The sequence below is a fragment of the Phascolarctos cinereus genome, unplaced genomic scaffold, assembly GCF_003287225.1.
Source record: "Phascolarctos cinereus isolate Bilbo 61053 unplaced genomic scaffold, phaCin_HiC Scaffold_3;HRSCAF=262, whole genome shotgun sequence".
NCBI lineage: Eukaryota > Metazoa > Chordata > Mammalia > Diprotodontia > Phascolarctidae > Phascolarctos > Phascolarctos cinereus.
The window spans coordinates 30,942,762-30,964,601 of NW_027555736.1; the positions used below are offsets into that span (position 1 = coordinate 30,942,762).

The 21,840-nt window shown below is 46.0% G+C and overlaps 1 protein-coding gene across 2 annotated transcripts in view; it reads left to right on the forward strand.

Annotated features, from left to right (window-relative positions):
• LOC110200049 (hexokinase-1) overlaps positions 1-21,840 on the forward strand; it is a 139,870-nt gene that overhangs the window by 47,466 nt on the left and 70,564 nt on the right. Inside the window, exon 1 of one of the 2 annotated variants that reach the window (XM_020975147.2) lies at positions 6,851-7,098. The exons of the other annotated variant lie outside the window; for it this stretch is intronic. Within the exon in view, the coding sequence (XP_020830806.1) occupies positions 7,036-7,098 (63 nt within the window). The 5' untranslated portion in view covers positions 6,851-7,035. Of the gene's footprint in view, positions 1-6,850; positions 7,099-21,840 lie in introns of those variants that run through there. 2 annotated transcript variants of the gene reach the window in all.

Consider the following 21,840-nt stretch of genomic DNA (forward strand, 5'->3'; position numbering starts at 1 on the left):
TGATCAAAAAAAGAGCCTAGACATCATCTTTCAAGAAATTATCAAGGAAAACTGCCCTGATATAGTAGAACCAGAGGGCAAAATAGAAATTGAAAGAATCCACAGATCTCCTCCTGAAAGAGATCCCCAAAGGAAAACTCCTAGGAATATTGTAGCCAAATTCCAGAGTTCCCAGGTCAAGGAGAAAATATTACAAGCTGCCAGAAGGAAACAAGTTCAAGTACTGTGGAAACACAATCAGGATAACACAAGATTTAGCAGCTTCTACACTAAAGAACCGCAGGGCATGGAATATAATATTCCAGAGGACAAAGGAGGTAGGATTACAACCAAGAATCACCTACCCAGCAAAACTGAGTATAATCCTTCAGGGGAAAAAATGGTCATTCAGTGAAATAGAGGACTTTCAAGCATTCTGATGAAAAGACCAGAGCTGAATAGAAAATTTGACTTTCAAATACAGGACTCAAGGAACATGAAGAGGTAAACAGGAAAGAGAAATCATAAGAGACTTATTAAGATTGAACTGTTTACATTCCTGCATGGAAAGATGATATTTATAACTCATGAGACCTTTGTCAATTAGGGTAGTTGGGGAAAAAAATTATATGTATGTATATGTAGATAGATAGATAGAGGGCACAGGGTGAGTTGAAGATTAAGGGGTCATATCTGGAGAATAAAATTAAGGGATGAGAGAGGATTATACTCAGAGAAGAAGAAAGGGAGAGGTAGAATGGGGTAAATTATCTCACAAAAAAAAAACAGAAAAGTCTCTACAGTGGAGGGAAAGGGGAAGGTGAGAGGGAATGAGTGAATCTTATTCTCATAGGATTTGGCTTAAGGAGGAATAACATACACATTCAATTGGGTATGGAAATCTGTCTTACCCTACAGGAAAATAGGGGGAGAAGGGGACAAGAGAGCAGGGGGATGATAGAGAGGAGGGCAGATTGGGAAAGAGGGTAATCAGAAGCAAATACTTCTGAGGAGGGACAGGGTCAAAAGAAAGAATAGAATAAATGGGAGGGCAGGATAGGATTAAGGGAAATAGAGTTAGTTTTTCACAACATGTCTACTATGGACCTGTTTTGCATAACTGCACATGTACAACCTATATTGAGTTGCTTGCCTTTTCAATGAGGGTGGTGTGTAGGGAGGGAGGAAGACAGAAAATTTGAAACCTAAAGTTTTTAAAAACATGTGTTTTAAAAACCATTCTTAAACCTTTATCTGATAGTGATTGTTACCTGACCTTCTGGCAAACCCCACACTAGAAATGTAATCTTGTTGCTTACCAATGCAATGTCTCTTCCTGATTAATAGATTAAATAGCATGAGGGTGACGTTTATAGGACATGTAACTGAAAGCGTTGACCTAGGCTAGGAGGTAGTTCCTGATTCTCCCTTCCCACCCCCCACCCCCATCCCCACTCCCCAACTTGGCAAGACCTCATTTATAGGAAATGGGACTGTCATAGCCTCATATACGCTGGAAAAACAAAGTCGATAAAGAAGTCATATTGCTTAATCATAACATGAGGTTGGGTCAGAAGCCCAGCAAGTTACTCTATCAAGTGCTGCAGATACCAGTGAACTGAGGGAGCCCAGAGCTGAATCTGAGGATGAAACTGGGTTGGAATTACCTTTGAGAAAACATATAATGCCTTTGGTCATGCCAAGCTCATTTCTGCCAAATCCCATCTTTTTAACACCAGTGTTCTTCCTGAGATGGTAATGTATGAGGGAACACCACAGAAAAATCAAAATTGTACGTGACCCGAACGGCAACTCCAAGTTGCGTGGTAGGTCATAGGGCACGTCATACGCCAACCATGAGCTGCATATAAAGAGTGGCCTAAAGATGCTTGCCAGGACATGTATGATGGGAAAAGGTACTGGACAATTGGTAAGAATGAGAGATGACAGAGAGGATGCCCAAAGTTTCCACTGGTATCCACAACATGTTAAAAGAGGGAGAAGGAGGTCTCTAGTATGCTAGATGGATCCTCTCTGAAGAATCTGTGGCTTATAAGAGCTGCAGAAAGATCTCGGAGAGCTGTGTGTGTGTGCGTCTGGGCATTTTTCAATTGTGTCCAACTTTTCATGATCCCATTTTGGAGTTTTTGTGGCAAAGATAGAGTGGTTTGCCATTTCTTTCTCCAGCTAATTTTATAGATGAGAAAACTGAGGCAAACAGGGTTAAGTGACTTGCCCAAGGTCATACAGCTAGTGAGTGTCTGAGGCTGGATTTGAACTCAGGTCTTCCTGGTTCCAGGCCTGAGTGCTTTATCCACTGACCCACTCAGCTGCCCACACACAGATTTTAACAACAGGAGCAGGATCAAGATGGAGAAGGGTTGGGAGGGGCTGTTGTCTTCTCCTAAGGTGCCCCTAGGCCAATGAGACTGTGGATCCACCAAAGTGTAGTCATGAAGATGTATATTGAACCACTAGTTTTGATACTATTTTGGCTCTGGAAGGTGATGGTTGCTAGATTTTGTTTTCTTTCTTTCTTTTTCTTTTTTTGGGGGGGTGGCGATTGGCAATTTTCAACTTTGGTCACCTTGGTTATGAAGAGTTTGTTTGGGAACATCCTTATCTTAGAGGTCACAGATTGCAGACATTTTGGAGCCAGGCAAGAATCTGGAGAGTATCTGGTCTAACCCCCTCACTTTACACTTGGGGAAACTGAAGCCCAGGCAGATGTCACTTGCCCAATGTTAGGAAGCCAAAGAGCTGTTTACAAGTTCATGGATCTAGAACAGGGAGAGAGCTTAGAGGTCATCGAGACCAATCCCCACATTTTACAGATGGGGAAACTGAGGCTGAAGGATTGAAAGGGTGGTTCAGGATTTGAACTCAGATGCTATGACTTCGAATTTCAGAATGCTTGCCACTCAGCTGTTAAAATTCTGGCATTATTTACCTTTGATGCCTCTAAGAGCCCCAAGGGACAAAGACAAACAGGTTCGGAGCCTGGGCCCCATACGCTGCAGGCCAGTGGTTTTTTTCATGACACAAAACTGCCTCCTTTCATTATGAGCCCTTTCCTTGTTCCATGATTGGCTTGCTCAAGTGAATCACAGGGATTCATAGTTGGCATCAGGCAGATTCTACTGTAATACCCCCTCCCTGTCCTCAGTGTCCATGCTTGTCACCACTCTGACCAGAAGACTTGGGGCAAACCCGGAGCTCCCAGCAGAACATCTGCACATCTTCAGGCTGTGCCATGAAACCCACCACCCTCCTGGCACTGCTGATTCTGGTGCTGCTCTACCTGATGTCAGGAGCCCTAGTGTTCATGGCATTGGAGCTGCCAAAGGACCAGCAAACTCAAATGAATTTGGAAAGGACCCGAGAAAAGTTCCTTCAGGCACACCCTTGCGTTAAAGAGCTGCAGGCTTTTATAGAGGTGAGGTGGGTGGGGGGTGGGGTGGGAGGGATGGTATCCAAGGGTATCTGTAAAAATGGGTAGAGTGCTGGACTCTAGCTAATTAATATTAGCTAGCATTTCTATATTGCTTCAAGATTTGCAAAACATTTTACAAACATCAAAGTTTATCCTCACAATAATCCTGAAAGGTAGGTGCCATTATCAGCTCCCAGTTGAGGAAACTGAGGCAATCAGGAGTTAAATGACTTGCCCAGGATCACATAAGTAGTATTTGAGGTAGATTAAACTTAGTTCTTCCTCACTCCAGGTCCAAGAACACTTTGTAAATATCAAATTTTATCCTCACAACAATCCTGAAAGGTGGGCGCTATTATTTGCTCCCAGTTGAGGAAACTGAGGCAAGCAGAGTGACTTGCCCAGGAGCACACAGGTTGTGTTTGAGGCAGGTTAAATTTAGCTCTTTCTGACTCCAGGTCTACTATTCTATCCACTGTGCTATCCTACTGTCTCTTAATCTCCTACTATGTGCCAGGCACTATTCCCGGTACTGAGGATATGAGTACAAAAATGATACCATCCCTGCTCTCAAGCTTACATTCTGTGGGGAGATAACTCATACAGATGAATAGATGCAGAACGACCACAAGGTAGTGAGTGAGGAAGTGCTCTCAGGGGGTGATGTGGGGGGGGGAAGCAGGGCTGCAGATTAGTAAAGGTTTTGCATAGAAAGTGGTGTTTGAACTCGGTCTTAGGAAGTGAAGGCAGAGGGGAGGTGGCACACATTGATAGGGAGGGATAGGATGAGTGGATGGAGAGCCTTGTGTGAGAGAAGGCCAATTGGGTCCAGGAGTGGGGAACCTGCAGCCTGGAGGCCACATGTGGCCAAACTTGGATTCAGTCAAAGGGCCCAAGTAGAGGACCTAGAAGATCACATGTGGCCTGGAGGCCACAAGTTCCCCGCCCCTATTAGACTCTAGAATGCAGGAAAGGGAATAATGTATAATAAGTAGGGAAAAGAGAGGTTGGGGCCAAGTTATGTAGAAATCTCAAGTCAAACAGAGGATTTTACATATGGTTCTGGAGGTAATGGAGAGCCACCGGGCAGTCATTGAGTAGGGGGGGAATGACACGCTCAGATCTGTACATCTGGAAAATCCCTCGGGCAGCTCTGTTGGAGGAAGGATTGAAGAGGCAAAAGGTGATATGGTCTGACGTTTAAGGTGGTGGTGAGTGTCAATAGAAGAGTCAAATGCTAGAGAGGTTGAAGAGGTGGAAATGATGAGACTTAGCCCCGGACTGGATTTGTGGGGTAAGGGAGAGGGAAGCATCCAAGAGGATCCCACACACCACACCTGAGAGATTGGAGAAATGGGGCCACTTTGAGCCAAGGGGAGTGCTTTCTGGCTTCTAAACACTCGGCAAACAGGCTACTGTCCTTCCCTAATGCCCAAGGTCCCTCCTGATTCTAAAGCCAATGAGATTTAGAATGAACTTACTACCAAGTCTCTTCTCTCTGGATCTGTTTCTGCCTCTTTAAAATGACGGAATTAAATTATTCCCTCTTCTCCTAGGCTTTAGAGCTAGAAGGCCAGGGCTTTAGCGATTATCGAATTTAATCATCTCTGAGGGCCCTTCGGGCTGCTGATATCTTCGGACTCTATGATTAAGCCCAGCACCACATGAGCCCTAGAGGGCTTGGAGATGTAGGTGCCTCGTGTACGTGTGGGCGGTGTCTGCGGCTGGACAGTTCTCACATCTACAGCAGGGGAAGGCAGGGCACTGCTTTCAGAGTCCTGGGACCTCGGTTAGAATCCCAGACCTGCCCGTACTACCTAGATGAGCTTGGTCAAGTCCTTCCCCCACCCCAAGTCAGTTTCCTCTGTAACATGGACTCCGATGATCCCGAAGTGCATGCACTTCCAGAGCTGACATTCTGTGGGAAGACGAATGAGGAAATAGCAGCTCAGATTTTTAGAGAGCGCTTTTAGGCTTTGCAAAATGCTTAACGTTAGAAGTTTGGAAGTCAGTGATTTATTCCTGTCCCATGAAAAGGTTTAACGATTAAATCATTCACCACCAAAGAGCCTGACTGTCTTCCCCTCTCTGGGTCTCAGTAAAACGTGCCACGGGGCAGGGTTGGTGATGGTTCTCCCTTCCCCCTCCCAGCTCCCATGGTCTGGGATCAAATGTGAGAGCTAATGTAGACACCAAATGCTATCTGAGGTCGGAGGGAACCGGTTGGAAGGCTGGGACAAAGGGAAGGTGAAAGCACACGTCAGGCCCAGGGTGGTGGAGGTCCCTGGTCTGTCCCTGGCCTAGTGATGCAAATCCGCCCGCCTCGACGGGGCGGGGCGGCTCCGTCAGCCGCTTCTCGAGGTGCGCTCGCCTAGCTATCTGCCACCCCGCCTCCCAGGCCCTGGATCGTGACGTGTTGGAGCCGGGGCGGTGCCTGCTGCCCCCTTCCCCCTACATTTACAGCGGCCGGGCGCCTTCCTGCAGCCGCGAGGGGGAAGTGCTGCCGGGACTAATGCATTGCTGGGTTTATCGCCACCATCCGAGATGTAGAGGCCGCTTTTTTGCAGCCCAAGCCCGCGCCCTCCGTATCCAGGAGCCCCAACCCAAGGCCCTTAAGGCTGGGACTCGCCTGTGGAATTCCTTGAGGTTGTGTGACAGTCCCCCACCCCCACCCCGCTCCTCATCTGTCTTCCCTCCATCCTCCTCACCATCCGACGGTGGGAGCTGGGACGTTCCTTGGAAAACATTTTACAGAGGAGGACAGCGAGGCCAGAGGGCCAGAGACCAGAGACCTAGAACTGGCCTCGGAGTGTTGTACACAGAACGAGGGACACAGAACGTAGAATGCGAGTGCGGGGAAGGGGCTGATGGCATTAGAACATGGAATGATCTTGCAGGAAGGGATCCCAGGCCATAGAACGTAGTACTGGGCATTATGGAATGTCAGTACCGGACACAGAACGCGAGAACGCAGCTCAAGGAACCCCGTCATTAAGCAGAGGTAGAACCTCTGGGGACAGAACCCCCAGAGGAGGGAGGAGGGAGGCTAGGAGCTGGACCGCCCCCTTTTGTCCACTCGTCATCCTCACCCAAGGCCGCAGCATCCTGGGCTTAGGGCAGGAAGGCGGGCGGGGCACCCCCTGCATCGCCATTCCCCCCCCCCCAAGCCCACTCAAGCAGGCCTTCCTTGCAGTACGTGGGCGACGTGCCCCTGCCAGGATGCCTGACTTGGGGGGATGTCTGCCCGCCCCCCGGCTCCACTCCGCCCCACCCCGAGTCCCGCGCTCGCTCGGCCCTTCCAGCAGCCAGACCGGGATGCCGCCCCAGTCCCGGCCCGCGGGCCCCGCCCGGCCACCCCGCTGCAGCAGAGCCGGGCGCCGGCAGCCAATGGGAGAGCAGGAGGTGGGCCGGCTTAGTGCTGTCACCCTCCCCGGGAGGAGGAGGAGGAGGAAAGGAGGGGAAGCGTCCGCGTCTTCTCCGCCTGCGAGGGAGGAGGAAGGAGCGGCGTCCCCGGGCCCGGCACCGACGCGGAGGGAGGACCCCAGGCCGGCTCGGGAGTCTCAGAGGAGCGGAGCGCAGCGCAGCCTTAAGCCCCCCAGGCTGGGCTCGCCTTCGCCGGCACCATGATCGCCGCGCAGCTGCTCGCCTATTACTTTACCGAATTAAAGGATGACCGCATCAAGAAGGTGGGTGCCGGTCGGTCCAGGGGTGCGCAGTCCTGCCTCCCTGCGAGCCTTCTCTCCCTCTCCCTCCCGGCCCCATCCTCCCGGGAGGCCGGCGTCTGCAGCTGGAGCTGCGCGCATTTCCTCGGAAAGCAGCTGCTGCCGCATGGAATCCCGGATCTCTCTCCCCCCCTCGTTTTCCCGGGGAGCCTTCCCCCGCCCCCAGGTTCTAACCCGAGCACAGGGTGGTCTATGCATGACCAGACAGCCTATGAGACCCATCGGCTTACTGCAATGTCCTTGAAAACAGGATGGCGATGTCCCTTTTGCCCCCAAGCAGCCCCGTACTGTAGAAGCAAGATTTCCCATCCCCAAGGCCTCTGTTGCGGTCCTCGGAAATAGCCCCCTCTGGGCCACTGGCTTTGCACCCAGCGTGGGGGGTAGGGGGTGTGTGGAGGCACGGATTCGGAAAAGCCTTCCGAACGTGAGAGCACAGGCCGAGCGTGGAGGAAGAAAACCGAGTCTAGTGTAGTTTCTTAGCTGGGGGCAACCGGGGCCCATTCCCCTATTTTTCCTCCTCAGCCACTGTTAGCTGGGCTAGCTTGTTAATTAAGATGGAGGGGGGAGCCAGCCACAGGCATTCCCCAGCATCCCGTAATATGGGGGTGGGGGCAGGGCGAGGAGAACACCATTGGCTCCCTTGCCTCCTCTTTCTCAGCTTCTGATCTGGCTGGATTTTCCAACTCCAGAAAGACGGGAGTTGTGATTTTTCTCCAAATCGTGGGAATAAAACAAGATTCTGGGGTCATTTCAGCCTGGATGGTGCGTGGCATACGTGTTTGGGACCACTATGCCCCTGTATTTCTGTGTCTCCAGAGACACGCATAAACATCCTGTGTATACGGGTTGCTTTCAGATGAATTGGAAGCCTTAGTGGTGGGGTTCACCATATGCATGACTGTGACTATTTGTATCTGTATTAAGGATCCCCACACAAACCTACAGTGTATATGATGCTGCCAGGCCTCTCCACCACCCCTGTAGTGTGATCTTCTATCCCCACACAAACCTACAGTGTATATGATGCTGCCAGGCCTCTCCACCACCCCTGTGGTGTGATCTTCTGGTACCAGACTCACGTTTGCCCTGTCCTGTTGCAAGAGAATGTGTGCCAAAAACACCCCACAGATCAGAGTGGCCTCTGGGCTTCTGCATGTGGACTCCAAACCTGGGCATCCCCTTGTGATGGAGGAGCACTAGCTTTAGGTGGCCCCACAGAGGTGAGGTCTTCCCACCACTTATGGTCTGTTTTTTTTTCTTCACACAAGTTGTCCTTGTGTGTCCCTTTCTTACTTGGGACTGGTTAGATAATCTGAGTAAAAGACTAGAGACAGATGCAGAAGTGGAAAGCAAACCTTGGAGGGCATTGGGGCCAACCCACCCAGAAAGATGGCATCCCTGGCCAAGGTCACACACAGGTAGAGAGTGTCGGTACCAAGGTTGAATACTCAGTCACAGCTCTTGGGCTCCTACAGGAAGGATCGGACCTGTGGAATGAGAAGTGAGGGCCAAAGTAGCCTTTTGAAGGGTACTTTAGGTACTGAATGAGAAGGCTGAAATGGTGACCTATTGCCCTGGATGGAATTTGCAGCTGCCAAATTAGGAAGGTTTAATTCTTTTTTCCCTGACACTCTCTTCCCCAGCACTGAGATGTTCAGCCCTGAGGAACAGGTCATCATGTTTCCCCAGGGTGTCCCAAGCCCAGTGATTAGTGGTTGAGAAAGCTTGGGTGAACTGCTTCTTTGGTATCCTTGCTTTAGAAATGACAAGGTCTGAGGATCCCTGAGTGCCTTTTATGGGCAGCTGAGTGCTAGCTTGCCAAATCATTTACTGTGTGTGGAGCACCTGGTTTAGTATTGTGCTTTCTCATCTTTGGGAAGTTAGGATAACTTCCATTTTAAAGATGGGGAAACTGAGGCTCAAGCTGTTAACTTTAACAGTGCAAGAGTCCTTGGATGGATTTCAGAGGGTCCATGAGCTTGGATGGGGAAAAATTCATTTTGATTTTTCATTTAGCATTTCCTTCAGTTTTTAAAACATTATCTTGAGAAGGGGCCCATAGGCTTCACCAGACTGCCAGGTGGTTCTGTGACACAAAAGGGGTTATGAACCCATGATAGTAGGCTTTTTTGAGGTTTGCAAAGCATTGACACGTTATTTCAGTTGACTTGATCCTCAGGGGAAGGGAATCACAGTCACTTGGCTCCAAGATAGGATTCTAGTCTTATGTAGTATCTTATAGAGGCTACAGATCCTGGGGGTGGCATAAGCAGGGGGAGCCTGATAGAACCATAAAACCAAAGGCTCATCTTCTCTTAACACTGGGGCTCAGAGCAAGTGACTTCCCTTTTCTGGGCCTGTTTCCTCATACCTCCAAGGAGTGGGCTGCAGGGAATGATGGCTTCCCCCATAGGCATGTGGTCCTTTAAACTCACATATGTGGTGTCTGCCCCTTCTCTTCCTGTGTGGGAATCCTGTGTCCTAGGCTTCTGTCCTGTCACAGGGGTCTGAGTGACCTCCCAGAGGTGAGGGGAGAGCTTTTCAAAGCATGATGACTTCTCATCTCTGTGGGATGCTTTAGGTGGGGTCCTGCCACTGAGCTAGGTATTCTTAAGGCCTCTTTCCAAATTTCTGTGAATTTCCATGAATCAGTTCCCAGAAGTTAAGCCTTCCTTTTGGGCAAGTGGATTGGGGGGGGGTGGAGTGGGAAAGAGAGAGAGAGAGAGAGAGAAAGAACTAGAGAGAGGGAGAGAGAGAAAGAGGGAAAGAGGGGAGAGAAAATTAGAAAGGAGAGAAAGAGAAAGAACTAGAGATAGAAGGAAAAAGAAAAGGAGAAAGAAAGAGAGGGAGGAGAAGAGAGAAAGAAAGAGAAAGAGAGAAAGAAAGAAAGAAAGAGAGAGAGGTAGAGAGAGAAGAGAGACTGCTTTTTAAAAGCTTAAACTGGGTGTGGCCCAAGAAACCTTCTGAGGCCTGTGAGCCACACACTCTGCACCGTCAGCTTCCTACCTAGGCCTGGCCTGTCATGGCTGTCAGTTGTCCTGACGCCCTTCATCAGATGTCCTAAGTGAAATAATATCTGTGAAGTGCTTTGCAAAGCTTAAAGTACTATGCACATGTGAGCTAATACTATTATTAGTACATACATCCTCCTCTCAGGGGCTCCCAGCACTACGCGTAGTCTAGTCTCACTCTCACTTCCTTACTGTTCCCTGGTGGGGCTTACATAGAAGGTTTATTTTTAAAAAGTAGCCGTAAACTTTTATTAAGTGGCTGCTATGTGCTGGGCACTTCTACTCAGGAAGGGACCTTAGAAAGTACCTAGAACCCCACCCCCCACTACCACTATTTTACAGATAAATTAAGAGAGGTCACTGTTGGCCTGGGGAAGGGGAACGTGGATCTCCCACACTTTGGCAAGGATGCTAGCACTTTGAAGAAAATGGAGGTGGTCTCTGATAATAAAACTAATGAAGACTGGCTATACTGCCTTAGCTCATTTGGTTTTTCATAAGGAATTGTCAAAGGAGTCAGGAAGACTTAAGTTCAAATCCTGCTACAAACACTTACTAGCTGTTTGACCCTGGGCAAGTCTCTTTACCTCAATTTCCTCATCTGTAAAATGGGACTATTAATAGCACCTACCTCCTAGGGTTGTTATGAGAATCAGATGACATTAATTGTAAAGCCCTTAGCATAGTCCCTGGCGTGTAGTAAGCGCTATTTAAGTGTTAGCTATTATTCTCATCATCGGTGTTTTACAGATGAGGAAAGTGAGGCAGAGAGAGGTTAAGCTCCTTGCCCAGGGTCACATGGATAGTAAGTTCTGAGATGGGATCTGAACCCGTTGTCTCCCATTGGCCAAATGGGGTCAGAGAAAGTGCTCAGCGTCATTCAGTGGGTCTTGGAAGCAGCAGAAAAGGGCCAAGGTAGGGGGATGGTTGCAGGCCTGTGCCCCTATCCAGATTGGGTAGCATTGGTTTGTACTTTTGAAAGGTGTTTAGTAGAGCATTAGGTTGTATGTAAGCATATCGTCATTGTTATAACCACCCATTTCCATAGCCCTTTGGAATGGATAACTGAGGCTCAGAGGAATGAAGGGATTTTCCCAGGGTCACACCTAAAACTGTGTGGAATAGTGACAGATTTGAAATCCAAAGGACCTGGGCCTAAATCTCAGCCCTGCCACCTGTTTGACCTTGGACCAGTTATTTCTGGGCCCTATGTTTCTCATCTATAAAAAGAGAGGATTGAGTTAGATGACCCTTAAAGCCCTGAGTCTGTGATCCTATAAAGTGAAGCCAAATTGGCAAGGGCAAGGTTAATTAATATCCACTGGGGCTCACAATGCCTACCAATCAATTTTTGCTTCAAGGCTCTGGATACTTTTTTTTTTAATAGGCAGTTAGGGTTAAGTGACTTGCCCAGGGTCACAGAGCTAGTAAGTGTCAAGTGTTTTGTCTAGAGGCTAGATTTGAACTCAAGTCCTCCTGACTTCAGGGCTGGTGCTCTATCCACTTTGCCACCTAGCTACCTTGGCTCTGGATACTTTTAAACTGAGCTTCTATTTGTGATTTTTTAAAAAAGCAATTTCTAGTCACCTCACTAGCTCATTCTCTCTGGGATCTGGGGACTTAGGTACAACGGTTATCTCTAATATACTGACTAGTTTTGTGACCCAGGTTAAGTTTGCCCTTCTGTAACCCAGGGGAAATACTTGCACTGCCCGCCTCACAGAAGGAGGAAAGAGCTTTGTGCAGCCGTGACCAAGTCACTCAGTTTCTTCCTCAGTAAAAACGGGGTAATCATGCCCAACTACCTAACTTTAGATCCAGAGCTAGAAAGGGACCTTAGGGCCCCTGAATCCAACTCCCTGGCTTTATAGTTGAGAAAACTGAGACCTGGAAAGCTGGAGTCACATGCCCAAGGTCATTCAGGTCGTCCTGACTCCAAACACAGCCTTCATTTCCATTGGGCCACACTGCCTTCCGGACATTGTGAGGAACGTGCCTTGGAAATGTTTTGGAAATGGTAAAGCCCTAGAGAAATGAGAATTTATTATTGTGAAATGTAAATTATTGTTTGTCCTGAAAGAGACCCTGAGAGAATAAATTAGACAGAATATCATGGTGGTGGAGAAAGGGCCCTCAGTTCAGGTCCTAGCTCTGACATTTATTCACTTTGCATCTTGGAACAAATTAATTTTCCCTCTCCTGGACTCAGATTCCTTGTCTGTAAAATGCTGAGTTTGAACTAGATAACCTTTGAGGTCCCTTCTGTGATTCACCAAACTTAACTTCTCTTTAAGCAGGAGCTTATGTACTATTGTGTTTGCTTAGAGAAAGTCTATCCAGGAAGATAAGAACTTGGCCTTTCAAGGACTATATTCTCCTCCTTGTACTTAAAAAGCCAAAAAACCCCAAAAACCCACCACCACCTAGAAAATGAAGACTTTATTTCCTCCAGGGATGTCTGATTTTCTGATTTTTCTCTCCTTCAACTCTCTACTATTCTCATCCACATTATACAGAGTAACAAACCGAGGTGTAACTCGACTGATGACAGAACTTTAATAAGTGATGTCCCTGGCAAGATTAGTTAGAAAACATTTAACAATCCAAAATTGTCCGAAGATACACATCCACATTCTGGACTTCAGTTACCTGAGCCACATAGATCTAAATATAAATAATAAATGCCATCCTCTTTTGCTCCACAAATGTGATGAGATTGGGAATATTTGTTTTGGGGGGTGGGCTGAGCATTTCTGCTCAGATATGGAGGGTCACAGCTCGAAGTTGGATGGGTTCTCTAGAGAGGAAGTGACGTACCCTCAACTGCTGCAGCTGACCTTGGTGGTTGGGTGCCAAGAAACCTGGAGGTGACCTCCCTCAAGGATTTATCTTCCCTTCAAAAAAAAAAAAAAAGAACATCCCCCTCCAATTTCCCTGGAACAGAACACTAGTACAGAGTTATGCATTATTCCATATTTTTTTCTCTCTGATCCATTAAGCTACAGTATGGTACAGTTAAAAGTCAGGAAACCTTGGTTGGAATCTTGCCTCCTCTCTAAAATGAAAGAGCTGGATGGATGGGTCCCTTCCAGCACTAGACCTGGTATCATCTTGTAAAGTATATGTATGGCAAATAATCAGGGGCAGGATTTGAACCCAGGTTCTCCAGACCCAGTGCTGCCTACCTTTTCAGCTCTGATCCTGTGAATGCTCATTTATATAGCTCTTTGAAGATTTCAAAGTACATTGCATATTTTGTGAACCATACTGCTTCTCACATTCAATAATCACTACCCTTTACATAGAACTTTAAGGTTTGCAGTGTAGGAAGTGCCAGACTTAGAAGTCAGAAGCCCTGAGATCGAATTCAGCCTCTGACACCTAGCTATGTGACCCTGGGCAAGTTAAGTAACTTCTCAGCCTCAAGTTTCCTTGTGTGTAAAATGAGTATAATTATAGTACTTCCCTCCTGAGGTTATTGTGAGGATCAAATAAAATAACTTGAAAAGTGCCTGCAAAGCTTAAAGTGCTAAATAAATGTTAGCTATTATTATTTATGTACATTTTCTATAATTTCATCTTCACAAGAAATCCTGGGAGGTAAGTACTGCAGATAGTCTTATCTCCATTTTATAGATGCAGAACCTGAGTTTGAATGAGATTAAAGTGACTGTGTTTGAAAATTGAAAAATGTTTGGTGGAAAATCCAAGTATAGACCAGAAAATGGGGGAGAGAGGCAGCAGTCAGACTTACTCCATAAAGAATTTGTGCAACTGGTCCTCCCATGTGACTGAAGGAAGCCAGAGAGGTATTGGATGCTTGGCACTAACCAGGGCCTCTTCCCAAACAAGAGGAGACAAAGGCAAACAAATTTCTGATAGTAGTATCTCGGTGGGTGCCCACTCTGTGGGATCCTTATCTGATAAAATACCAATTAGCCTCAGGCGCCCAGACTCCTTGAAAGACTGGGAGGGAAGCCTTGGAGAATGTGTGTGAGAATTAGTTGCAGAAGAATAAACATGGTGGATTCCTAGATGTCCAGGAAGCTGGGTGTGTGTGTGTGTGTGTGTGTGTGTGTGTGTGTGTGTGTGTGTTTTATCTGTCTCCACCCACGAGATATCTATGTCAGTTTCAACTCTCTCGCAGCTATGTCAGCTTCAACTATCTCCAGCCATGAGTTAGCTATGTCAGTTTCAACTCTCTCCCAGCTATGTCAGCTTCAACTATCTCCAGCCATGAGTTAGCTATGTCAGTTTCAACTCTCTCCGAGCTGTGTCAGTTTCAACTGTCTCCAGCCATGAGATAGCTATGTTAGTTTCAACTCTTCCAGCTATGTCAATTTCAGCTATCTCCAGCTCTGAGATAGCTATGTCAGTTCCAACTCTCTCCCATCTAAGTCAGTTGCAGCTGTCTCCAGCCATAAGACAGCTATGTTAGTTTCAACTCTCTCCAGCCATGAAACAGCTGGCCCAAATTCAGAGTAAGTTGTTTGCTGTTTTGAGAAGTGTTTCATTTCCTTCCAAGAGCTTGTAAGGCTGGGACCTTAGGGAGAACTAACCAGACCCTTAGAGTCAAACTAAATATTTCAGGAACACTTCGGGGCAGGTACTTCTTTGCATAACATGAGAATCAGCCATTCACCATCGATTGAAGGCCCTCTTTGGGTGTCGACAGAAGATGCTAAAGAGGGTGAAGTTTCTATTATTTTTGGAGAGACACAGGGCATCCATCAAATGAGGTTCAAATGAGATAAGCCATAAAGTGCCATATAAATGCTAGCTATTATTAAATCAACCCCTCATTGTACTTATGAGGAAACAGGCCCAGGAGGGGAAGCATCTTGCTCTAGATATTAAGTGGAAGAGCTGGGATATGAACCTGGGTCCTCTGGCTAATCTAACACTTTCCCTTGCTCACCATTTAAGAGTGTCTCTGGATGGGAGTCAGGAGACTTCCCATCCTGTTCTCTGCCACCAGCTAGCTGTAAGACCTTGGGCAAATTCCTTCTCTGGCTCATGTTGTTTTTTTGTGCTAGTCTCAGTATCAGAATGTGAAGGGGGGAGGGGTTGGGGAAAAACTAGACTGTTCAAATTATCCATAAAATGAGAAGGTGGGACCTGATGATGCAATGCCTACTCTCCCCTTCCTGATCCGTAATTCTGTTCCATAGTTTAGGGAGGGTGTGAAATAGCTTTGGGATGCAGAGTCAGTATATCTTTTTTGTTTGTTTGTTTGTTTGTTTTGGTTTAGGCAGTGGGGTTAAGTGACTTGCCCAGGGTCACACAGCTAGTGAGTGTTATGTGTCCGAGGTTGGATTTGAACTCAGGTCCTCCTAAATCCGGGGCCGGTACTCTATGCACTGCGCCACCTAGCTGCCCCCAGAGTCAGTAAATCTTGATTAATTTTGAGTCTGCCACCCAATTTCAGGGTGACCCTGGGAAAATCACTTTACCTCTCAGGGCTTCACATAATATAGTTGGACTAATGTTGATGACATCAATCTAAGATCTCTTCTGGGGATTTCTTGACCTCAAGTATTGGAGAGGAGGAGCAGTGTATGTAAAGTGCTATTGCAGGCTTTAAAAAAGTGTTGTAGGAATACATCATCAGCTCTAATTTTAAAGAAGAATGACCTTCCAGAGTGACAACTAGAACTAAAACCCCACTTTTTCTCCTAAAATATTTTAATTTCTCTTACCGCTAGGACACATTTTGGTTGATTGGTAACCAAAGGAAAAATGTTCTTGGTACTTTTATAAACTTTTATAAAATGAAAGTTCATCTGTATTAACCAAAATGCCACATTAAAAAAACCCAACAACTTGAATTGATCAGGTTTTCTTTGATATTTCCTGTGTTCGAATAATCAGAAACATGTTTTGAGAACCATATTCTTCATCCTTAACATCTCTGAAGTAGACAGAATGGGAAGCTTATTATTCTTTCCATCTTGTGGCTAAAAGAAATAGGCCTAGACAGGTGAGGTTACCTTTCCCAAAGTAACTTCCTAGTAACGGCAGCCATCCAAGGCTTCTGAGGCTTCACTGAATGTACAAGCAAAACTTTCTTCTCGGAATACTTGTGTTTGACAGAATCCCCCCTTCCCTCCATCCTTGTAGAATCTAAGTTCTTAAGGGCAGGGAATATTTTTTTTTTTTGGTTTTTGGTCACTAATTTGTTGGGGAATGGCTCTTGTGTCAGTTTCTTATATGTCAGATGTTACTCTTTTATCGGAGATGTTTGATGCAAAGATTTTTTCCCCCACTCCATAGTTTCTTTTTATTCTGGTTGCATTGATTTAGTTTGTGCAGAAGGCTTTAAAACTTTCTGTAATTCCATTGCCCAAGACAGTGTCTAATTCATAGTAGGCATTTAGTAAATGTGTGTTGAATTGAGTCCTAGAACTTGTGGGTTTTCTTTTCTTGAGGTAGGTTGAAGTTTACTGGAGAAATTTGAAAGTGTAGTAACTCGTTGATTGTTCAAAGTATGTTCTGAAGTTGGAGAGAAATTTGATATCTTCCCTATTTCCCTGCCTGTTGACTATTTTATTTTCAGCTGGTGGTAGAACCTGTGTTTGGACACCTCCACCCCCCATCTCCCACTCCAGGAACTGGCTCATCAGTAGTTTTGAGAATCTTCTCTTTTCATAGGGTCCTGTGACTTAGGGTTGGCAGGGATCTAACTGCCGTGGTCATCTGGTCTAACCTCGTCATTTTCCATCATTGAAGCACTAGGAGGTTAAGTTTGTAAGTGACTATAAAGTCAGTCCTTTGTACTCCTTCCTTTACATGTGTTCATTCATGTTTTGGCTCTGTGCTTGGTATAAAATTAGCCCAAGACCTCATTTGCCTTATCAAGCAGAGCTCGTGTTGGAAAGTATGACTGCATTAAGTTGACAGGGCTATTATGAGAAACACCGATTCCATTGACTGCTGCTAATGAAATATGTATATAATCTTAGCTTTATGGATTAAAAAAAATCTTTAAAAAAACTCTTAGTTTTATTTAGTAGAAGTACATCAAACTTTTTAGGGAATTAAAACAAGGACAGGGACCTATTGACTTCTTCCTTGTCTCTATATTTCTTGCCTTAGGCCGGCTCTTATTCTGTGGCTTTTAGGCGTGCCTGCGTTCTTGGTAAGGAGTGGATGACTAAATCCGGAGGCAGGCTCAGCTAAAACATGAAATGTGCAGTACATCCCTTGAAATAGAATCTGTCTCCCTAACCCTGGAGGAAGTGTACACACCCACATTGTTATTTCCCTAGGCCCTTGAATGGGCAAAAAGCATTCTGCTCTCCAGGGGAACGTCATAAACTGTCAGTGTGACATTGGCCCAGACTATTTAACCTTGGTGAGGTTCAGAGCTTTTGGGAAATGGTTGGACTCGGGCATCTTTAAGGGAAAAGTTGTTAATGTGTGTGTGAAGGGCTCTATGAACTTTTAATATATATTTTCTTAACTATTTTACTATAATTGGTTTTCTTTGTACTCCTTATGTATTTTATGCATTTATGCATTTGACAACATTCTGAGAAGAGGCCTGTCAACTTCACTTGACTGCCAGAGGGGTCCAGAACACCAAACAGGTTAAGACTCTCTGCTCTAAGGTCTCTTGGAGTCTATGATTTTAAACACTAATCATTGCCATGCAAAAGCCAGGTCTCTTTTCCTGGCTCCTAATCAGTTTGGGTTGTGTGCTAGGACAGGCCAGCGCCTTGGACTCTCAGGATACATGGTCCCTGTTTATTGACTGACTTTGGGTAAGACATTCCACCACTCCCTGACTAAATTGTGCCATTGACAAAATAAATAAGAGTAATAGCTCTCTTTGCTCAAAGAGATATTGTCATCAGAGAAAATTTTAAAATTTAAAAAAATAAAACAATACTTGTGGATGAATAAAATAATATGGAAAATGCTTTGAATTCCTTAGAGAACAGAGTATTAGATTGAAATAAATGGTTTTCCAGAAGTCCCTTTGTATATCCAGCCTTCAGTACTCTGAATGCCTTTTTGCACAGAAATAATGTTATAACTGGGGGAGGCAGGGCAGGCCTCCAGGCCAGTCCAAGATTTATTGATTGCTACCATTACATAGGGTGTCCCAAAAATCTTAGTGCAGTTTTAAAGCTTGAAACTAATAGTTTTCAAGTGCACAAAGTGTTTTGGGACACCCTGTACAGTACTTGAAGGTTTGCAAAATATTTTATAGCTATTGTGCAGTTGTCCCTTTTAACAGCTCTGTTATGTAGGTGCTACGGGAAGACTGAGCAAGCCTTTATTTTTTTTTTTTGCTTTTTAAAAAAATTTATTTATTTTATTTTTAATTTATGGAATAAAACAAGCATTTCCATAACAGCGTAATTTAAAAAAAGATGATTGCACATGAAGCAGCAAGTCTATTTTGTACAACTTGCTACTCCTTTTAAATATATGTTCTAAAATATTTATAGCAGCTCTCTTTGTGGTGGTAAAGAACTGGAAATTGCGGGGATGCCCATCAGTCTGGGAATGGCTGAACAAGTTGTGGTATATGATTGTGATGGAAAATCACTGTGCTATAAGAAATGATGAGCTCAATGATCGTAGAAAAACAAGCATTCATTAAGTGCTTATTATGAGCCAGGCACCCTGATGCCGTGAGTCGTACTGGGGAAGCAGAAAAGGGGCAAAAACGTTTTTCCTGCCTTCGAGGAGCTCACGTTCTAGTTGGGGAGGCAAGAACTCTTCCTTAGAATACTTAAAGACACAGATGATGTCTGTTCACCCTGCCCCCAAGTCTTCTCCAGGCCAAACATCCATCCTCAGATGACATGAACTCTAGGCCTTTCATTATCGTGATTGGCTCGTCCAGGACACTCTTTTAATTTACCCTAAATCTTCCCAAAACGTGGTCCCCGAGTACCTCAGGTATAGCAGGATCAGGGCCGAGATCATTGGTACCATCAGCCACAGTCCAAGACTCTGTGTGTGCCTCTTCTGCACACCTCATTATTGAATCATTGGGAGCTGTTGGCCAACCCGGCCTTCCCCACTTGTACTTGTGAAGTTGATTTTTTTTAGCCCAAGTATAAGACTTTCCGTTTATTCCTGGTAGGCTTTTTCTGACTCAGTTTGGCCCAGTGTTCCAGTCCTCCAAGATCTATAAAAATAATAATACTATCTCCCTCCCTTCCATGGTTGCTGTGAGGATCAAACAAGATATTTGTAAAGTGCTCAGCACAATGCCTGGCACATACTAGGCGTTTTAAAAATATTTAATCTAAAACAGACAAAAAATCTGCACCTTGGAAAGGAAACCACTTGACTGTTGCACCAACGAAGAGAGGACTATAGGTAGGACATTTGTTAGTGACCTTTTGGCTGGCCACAGATCAGACTGGTTGTGTCCTTGCCTGGGATAAGCCTGAAGGGATGTTGGATTCATGGGTGCTCGTTGGGAGAGGGGATGAGGAAGGAGGCAAGTGTGCAGAGACTGGGAAGTAAGACCTTCCCATAGAGACACCATGAAGATGGGGAATGTGCATAGAAAACCCTAAGTGGAAATGCCCTGGACTTAGTGGATTGTGATGGAAAGGGTGCCAGATTTGAAGTTAGGGAACCTGGGTCCATTGTGAGATTGGCATGGGATACTGGTTCATGGATTTAGAGCTGAAGGGAACCTTGAGCATTGACCTTGGGAGTCAGGCTTGAGTCCAAGTTCTGTTGCTTTGAGGAATTCAACAAAATCTCTCTTACACCTCCGTTTTCTCATATGTGAAATGGGCACAGTAATACTTGGGATCATAGACTTTAGATCTGGAAGACACCTTTGACATCAAGTCCAGCCTTCTCCTTTTCCAGATGAGAAAACTAAGGCCCAGATGTGATGGCTTATTCTGCTGAGCTATAACTTATTACGAGAGAAGTTCTCTTGTTGAGGAGGAAGGGAGGGAGGAAGGGAGGTGAGAGTTATATTCTTCCAACAGCCATAAAGTGGCTGTTTAAACAACCTAGTGTGACTGTAGCCAGGTCATATGAGGCAGTCAGAACCATATGGAGAGGCAGGTCCTCTGGCTCGAAATCCCGTGCTCTTTACCCCATTCTAGGACTTTGCCTCACCCAGTTGTCAAGGCGACCATAGGTTCCTAGATCATCAGGGCTGGAAGGGGCTTCAGAGGTCTAGCCCATGCCCCTCAAGCTGAGACCCAGAGAGCTGAAGAGACCAAGGTCACCCAGGGGTCAAGTTGGCAGAGTATGAACTGGGGTTCTCTGACCCCAAATCCAATGCTCTCTGATATCATGAAGATCAGATGACATAAAATTTGTAAAGTGCTTAGCCCAGTGTGTGGTGCACAGTAGGCACTTAGTAAATCCTTCTTCCTTCCTTCCTCCGCGCTTTGTAAAATGAAAAGTGCTGTAGAAACAAGCACTGTCACGATTATCATCTTGGGCAAATCCCTTGCTTTCCCTGACTCAGTTTCCCCATCTGTAAAATGAGGGCAGAGTTAGACTGGGTGGCCTCTGTGGTCCTTTCCAGCTAGCCGCACGGCTGTTACCTTGAGCTGTAGCTGGCTGTGACGTGACCTCTTGCCGAACACATTTCTGGGATGCCTTCCTTCTGAAGGCATATATAGTTACATAGTATATACCTGTATTTGTATATCTTGTCTCATTGCCTCTTCTACAAGAATGCAAGCTCTTTGAGGGCAGGGACAGTTTCATTTTTGTCTTTGCCTCTCTGGTGCCCAATACAATGCTCAGCACATAGTAGGATTATGGGATCATAGATTTAGATCATCCTGTCTAACTCCCTCTTCGTTTTACAGATGAGGAAGCAGAGAGATTATAAAGTCACAGAGTAAATGGCCTTGAGGTGGAAATGAAACCTGCATCCTCTGATGCTAAATCCATTTCTCTTTCCACTGTACCATATTGATCGATCAGAGGGCTCAAATCAGACAGAGTATTTGTTATCCTTGTTTTTCCCAGTGGAAAAACACAGAAAGCTTGAAGTGACCTGTCCAAGGTCACATTGCACATGTCAGTGCTGCAGTAAATGCTGCAGTAAAGGTAAAGCTTTCCCTTCCACACGATCCCCCTTCTCCCTCACTGAGCCTGGAGTGGGCATGTGCGTTGCTTCAGCGGTTCCCTGGGTGCCGTCCACATCCCAGGGCTCCTGCTCATCCTGTCATACCGCATTCCAGTGCTGTTCACCCGAGCGATCAGTAGCCGCCTGTATTTTTAGCTGGTTCACTGTGACAGATTTGTCCTAGGCCCTGGGCAAGGACCCCAGCAGTGGGAGGCTGCTGCCACCTGGGGTCAAGGCCACTGAGAGGTCAGGGTAACCTGGGCTGCATGGTCTGGGACTTCAAACTTGAATTAACTCAAAGGGCTTCCCAGCCCCAAGCCCGGGCTTTGTAGAAAGGCCCGAGAAACCATGGAGGAAGGCCAAAAGTATTACCGAAGGAAAGGCTGACAGTACCAGTAAGATAGACAAGACAAGAAAAGAGTGAAATTACAGAATCTGAGAACTGGAAGGGACGTCAGTGGCCAATCAAACCCATACACAAAGGGCAGCCCCATAGCACCCCCCCTCAGTGGTCTTCTACTCTCTGCATGAAGACCTCTAAGGAAGCCATCACCGCTGGAGTCAGCCCTTTCATCAGACTTTGGGACCGCTCAAATTGTTAGGAAGTTTTTCCTGCTATCC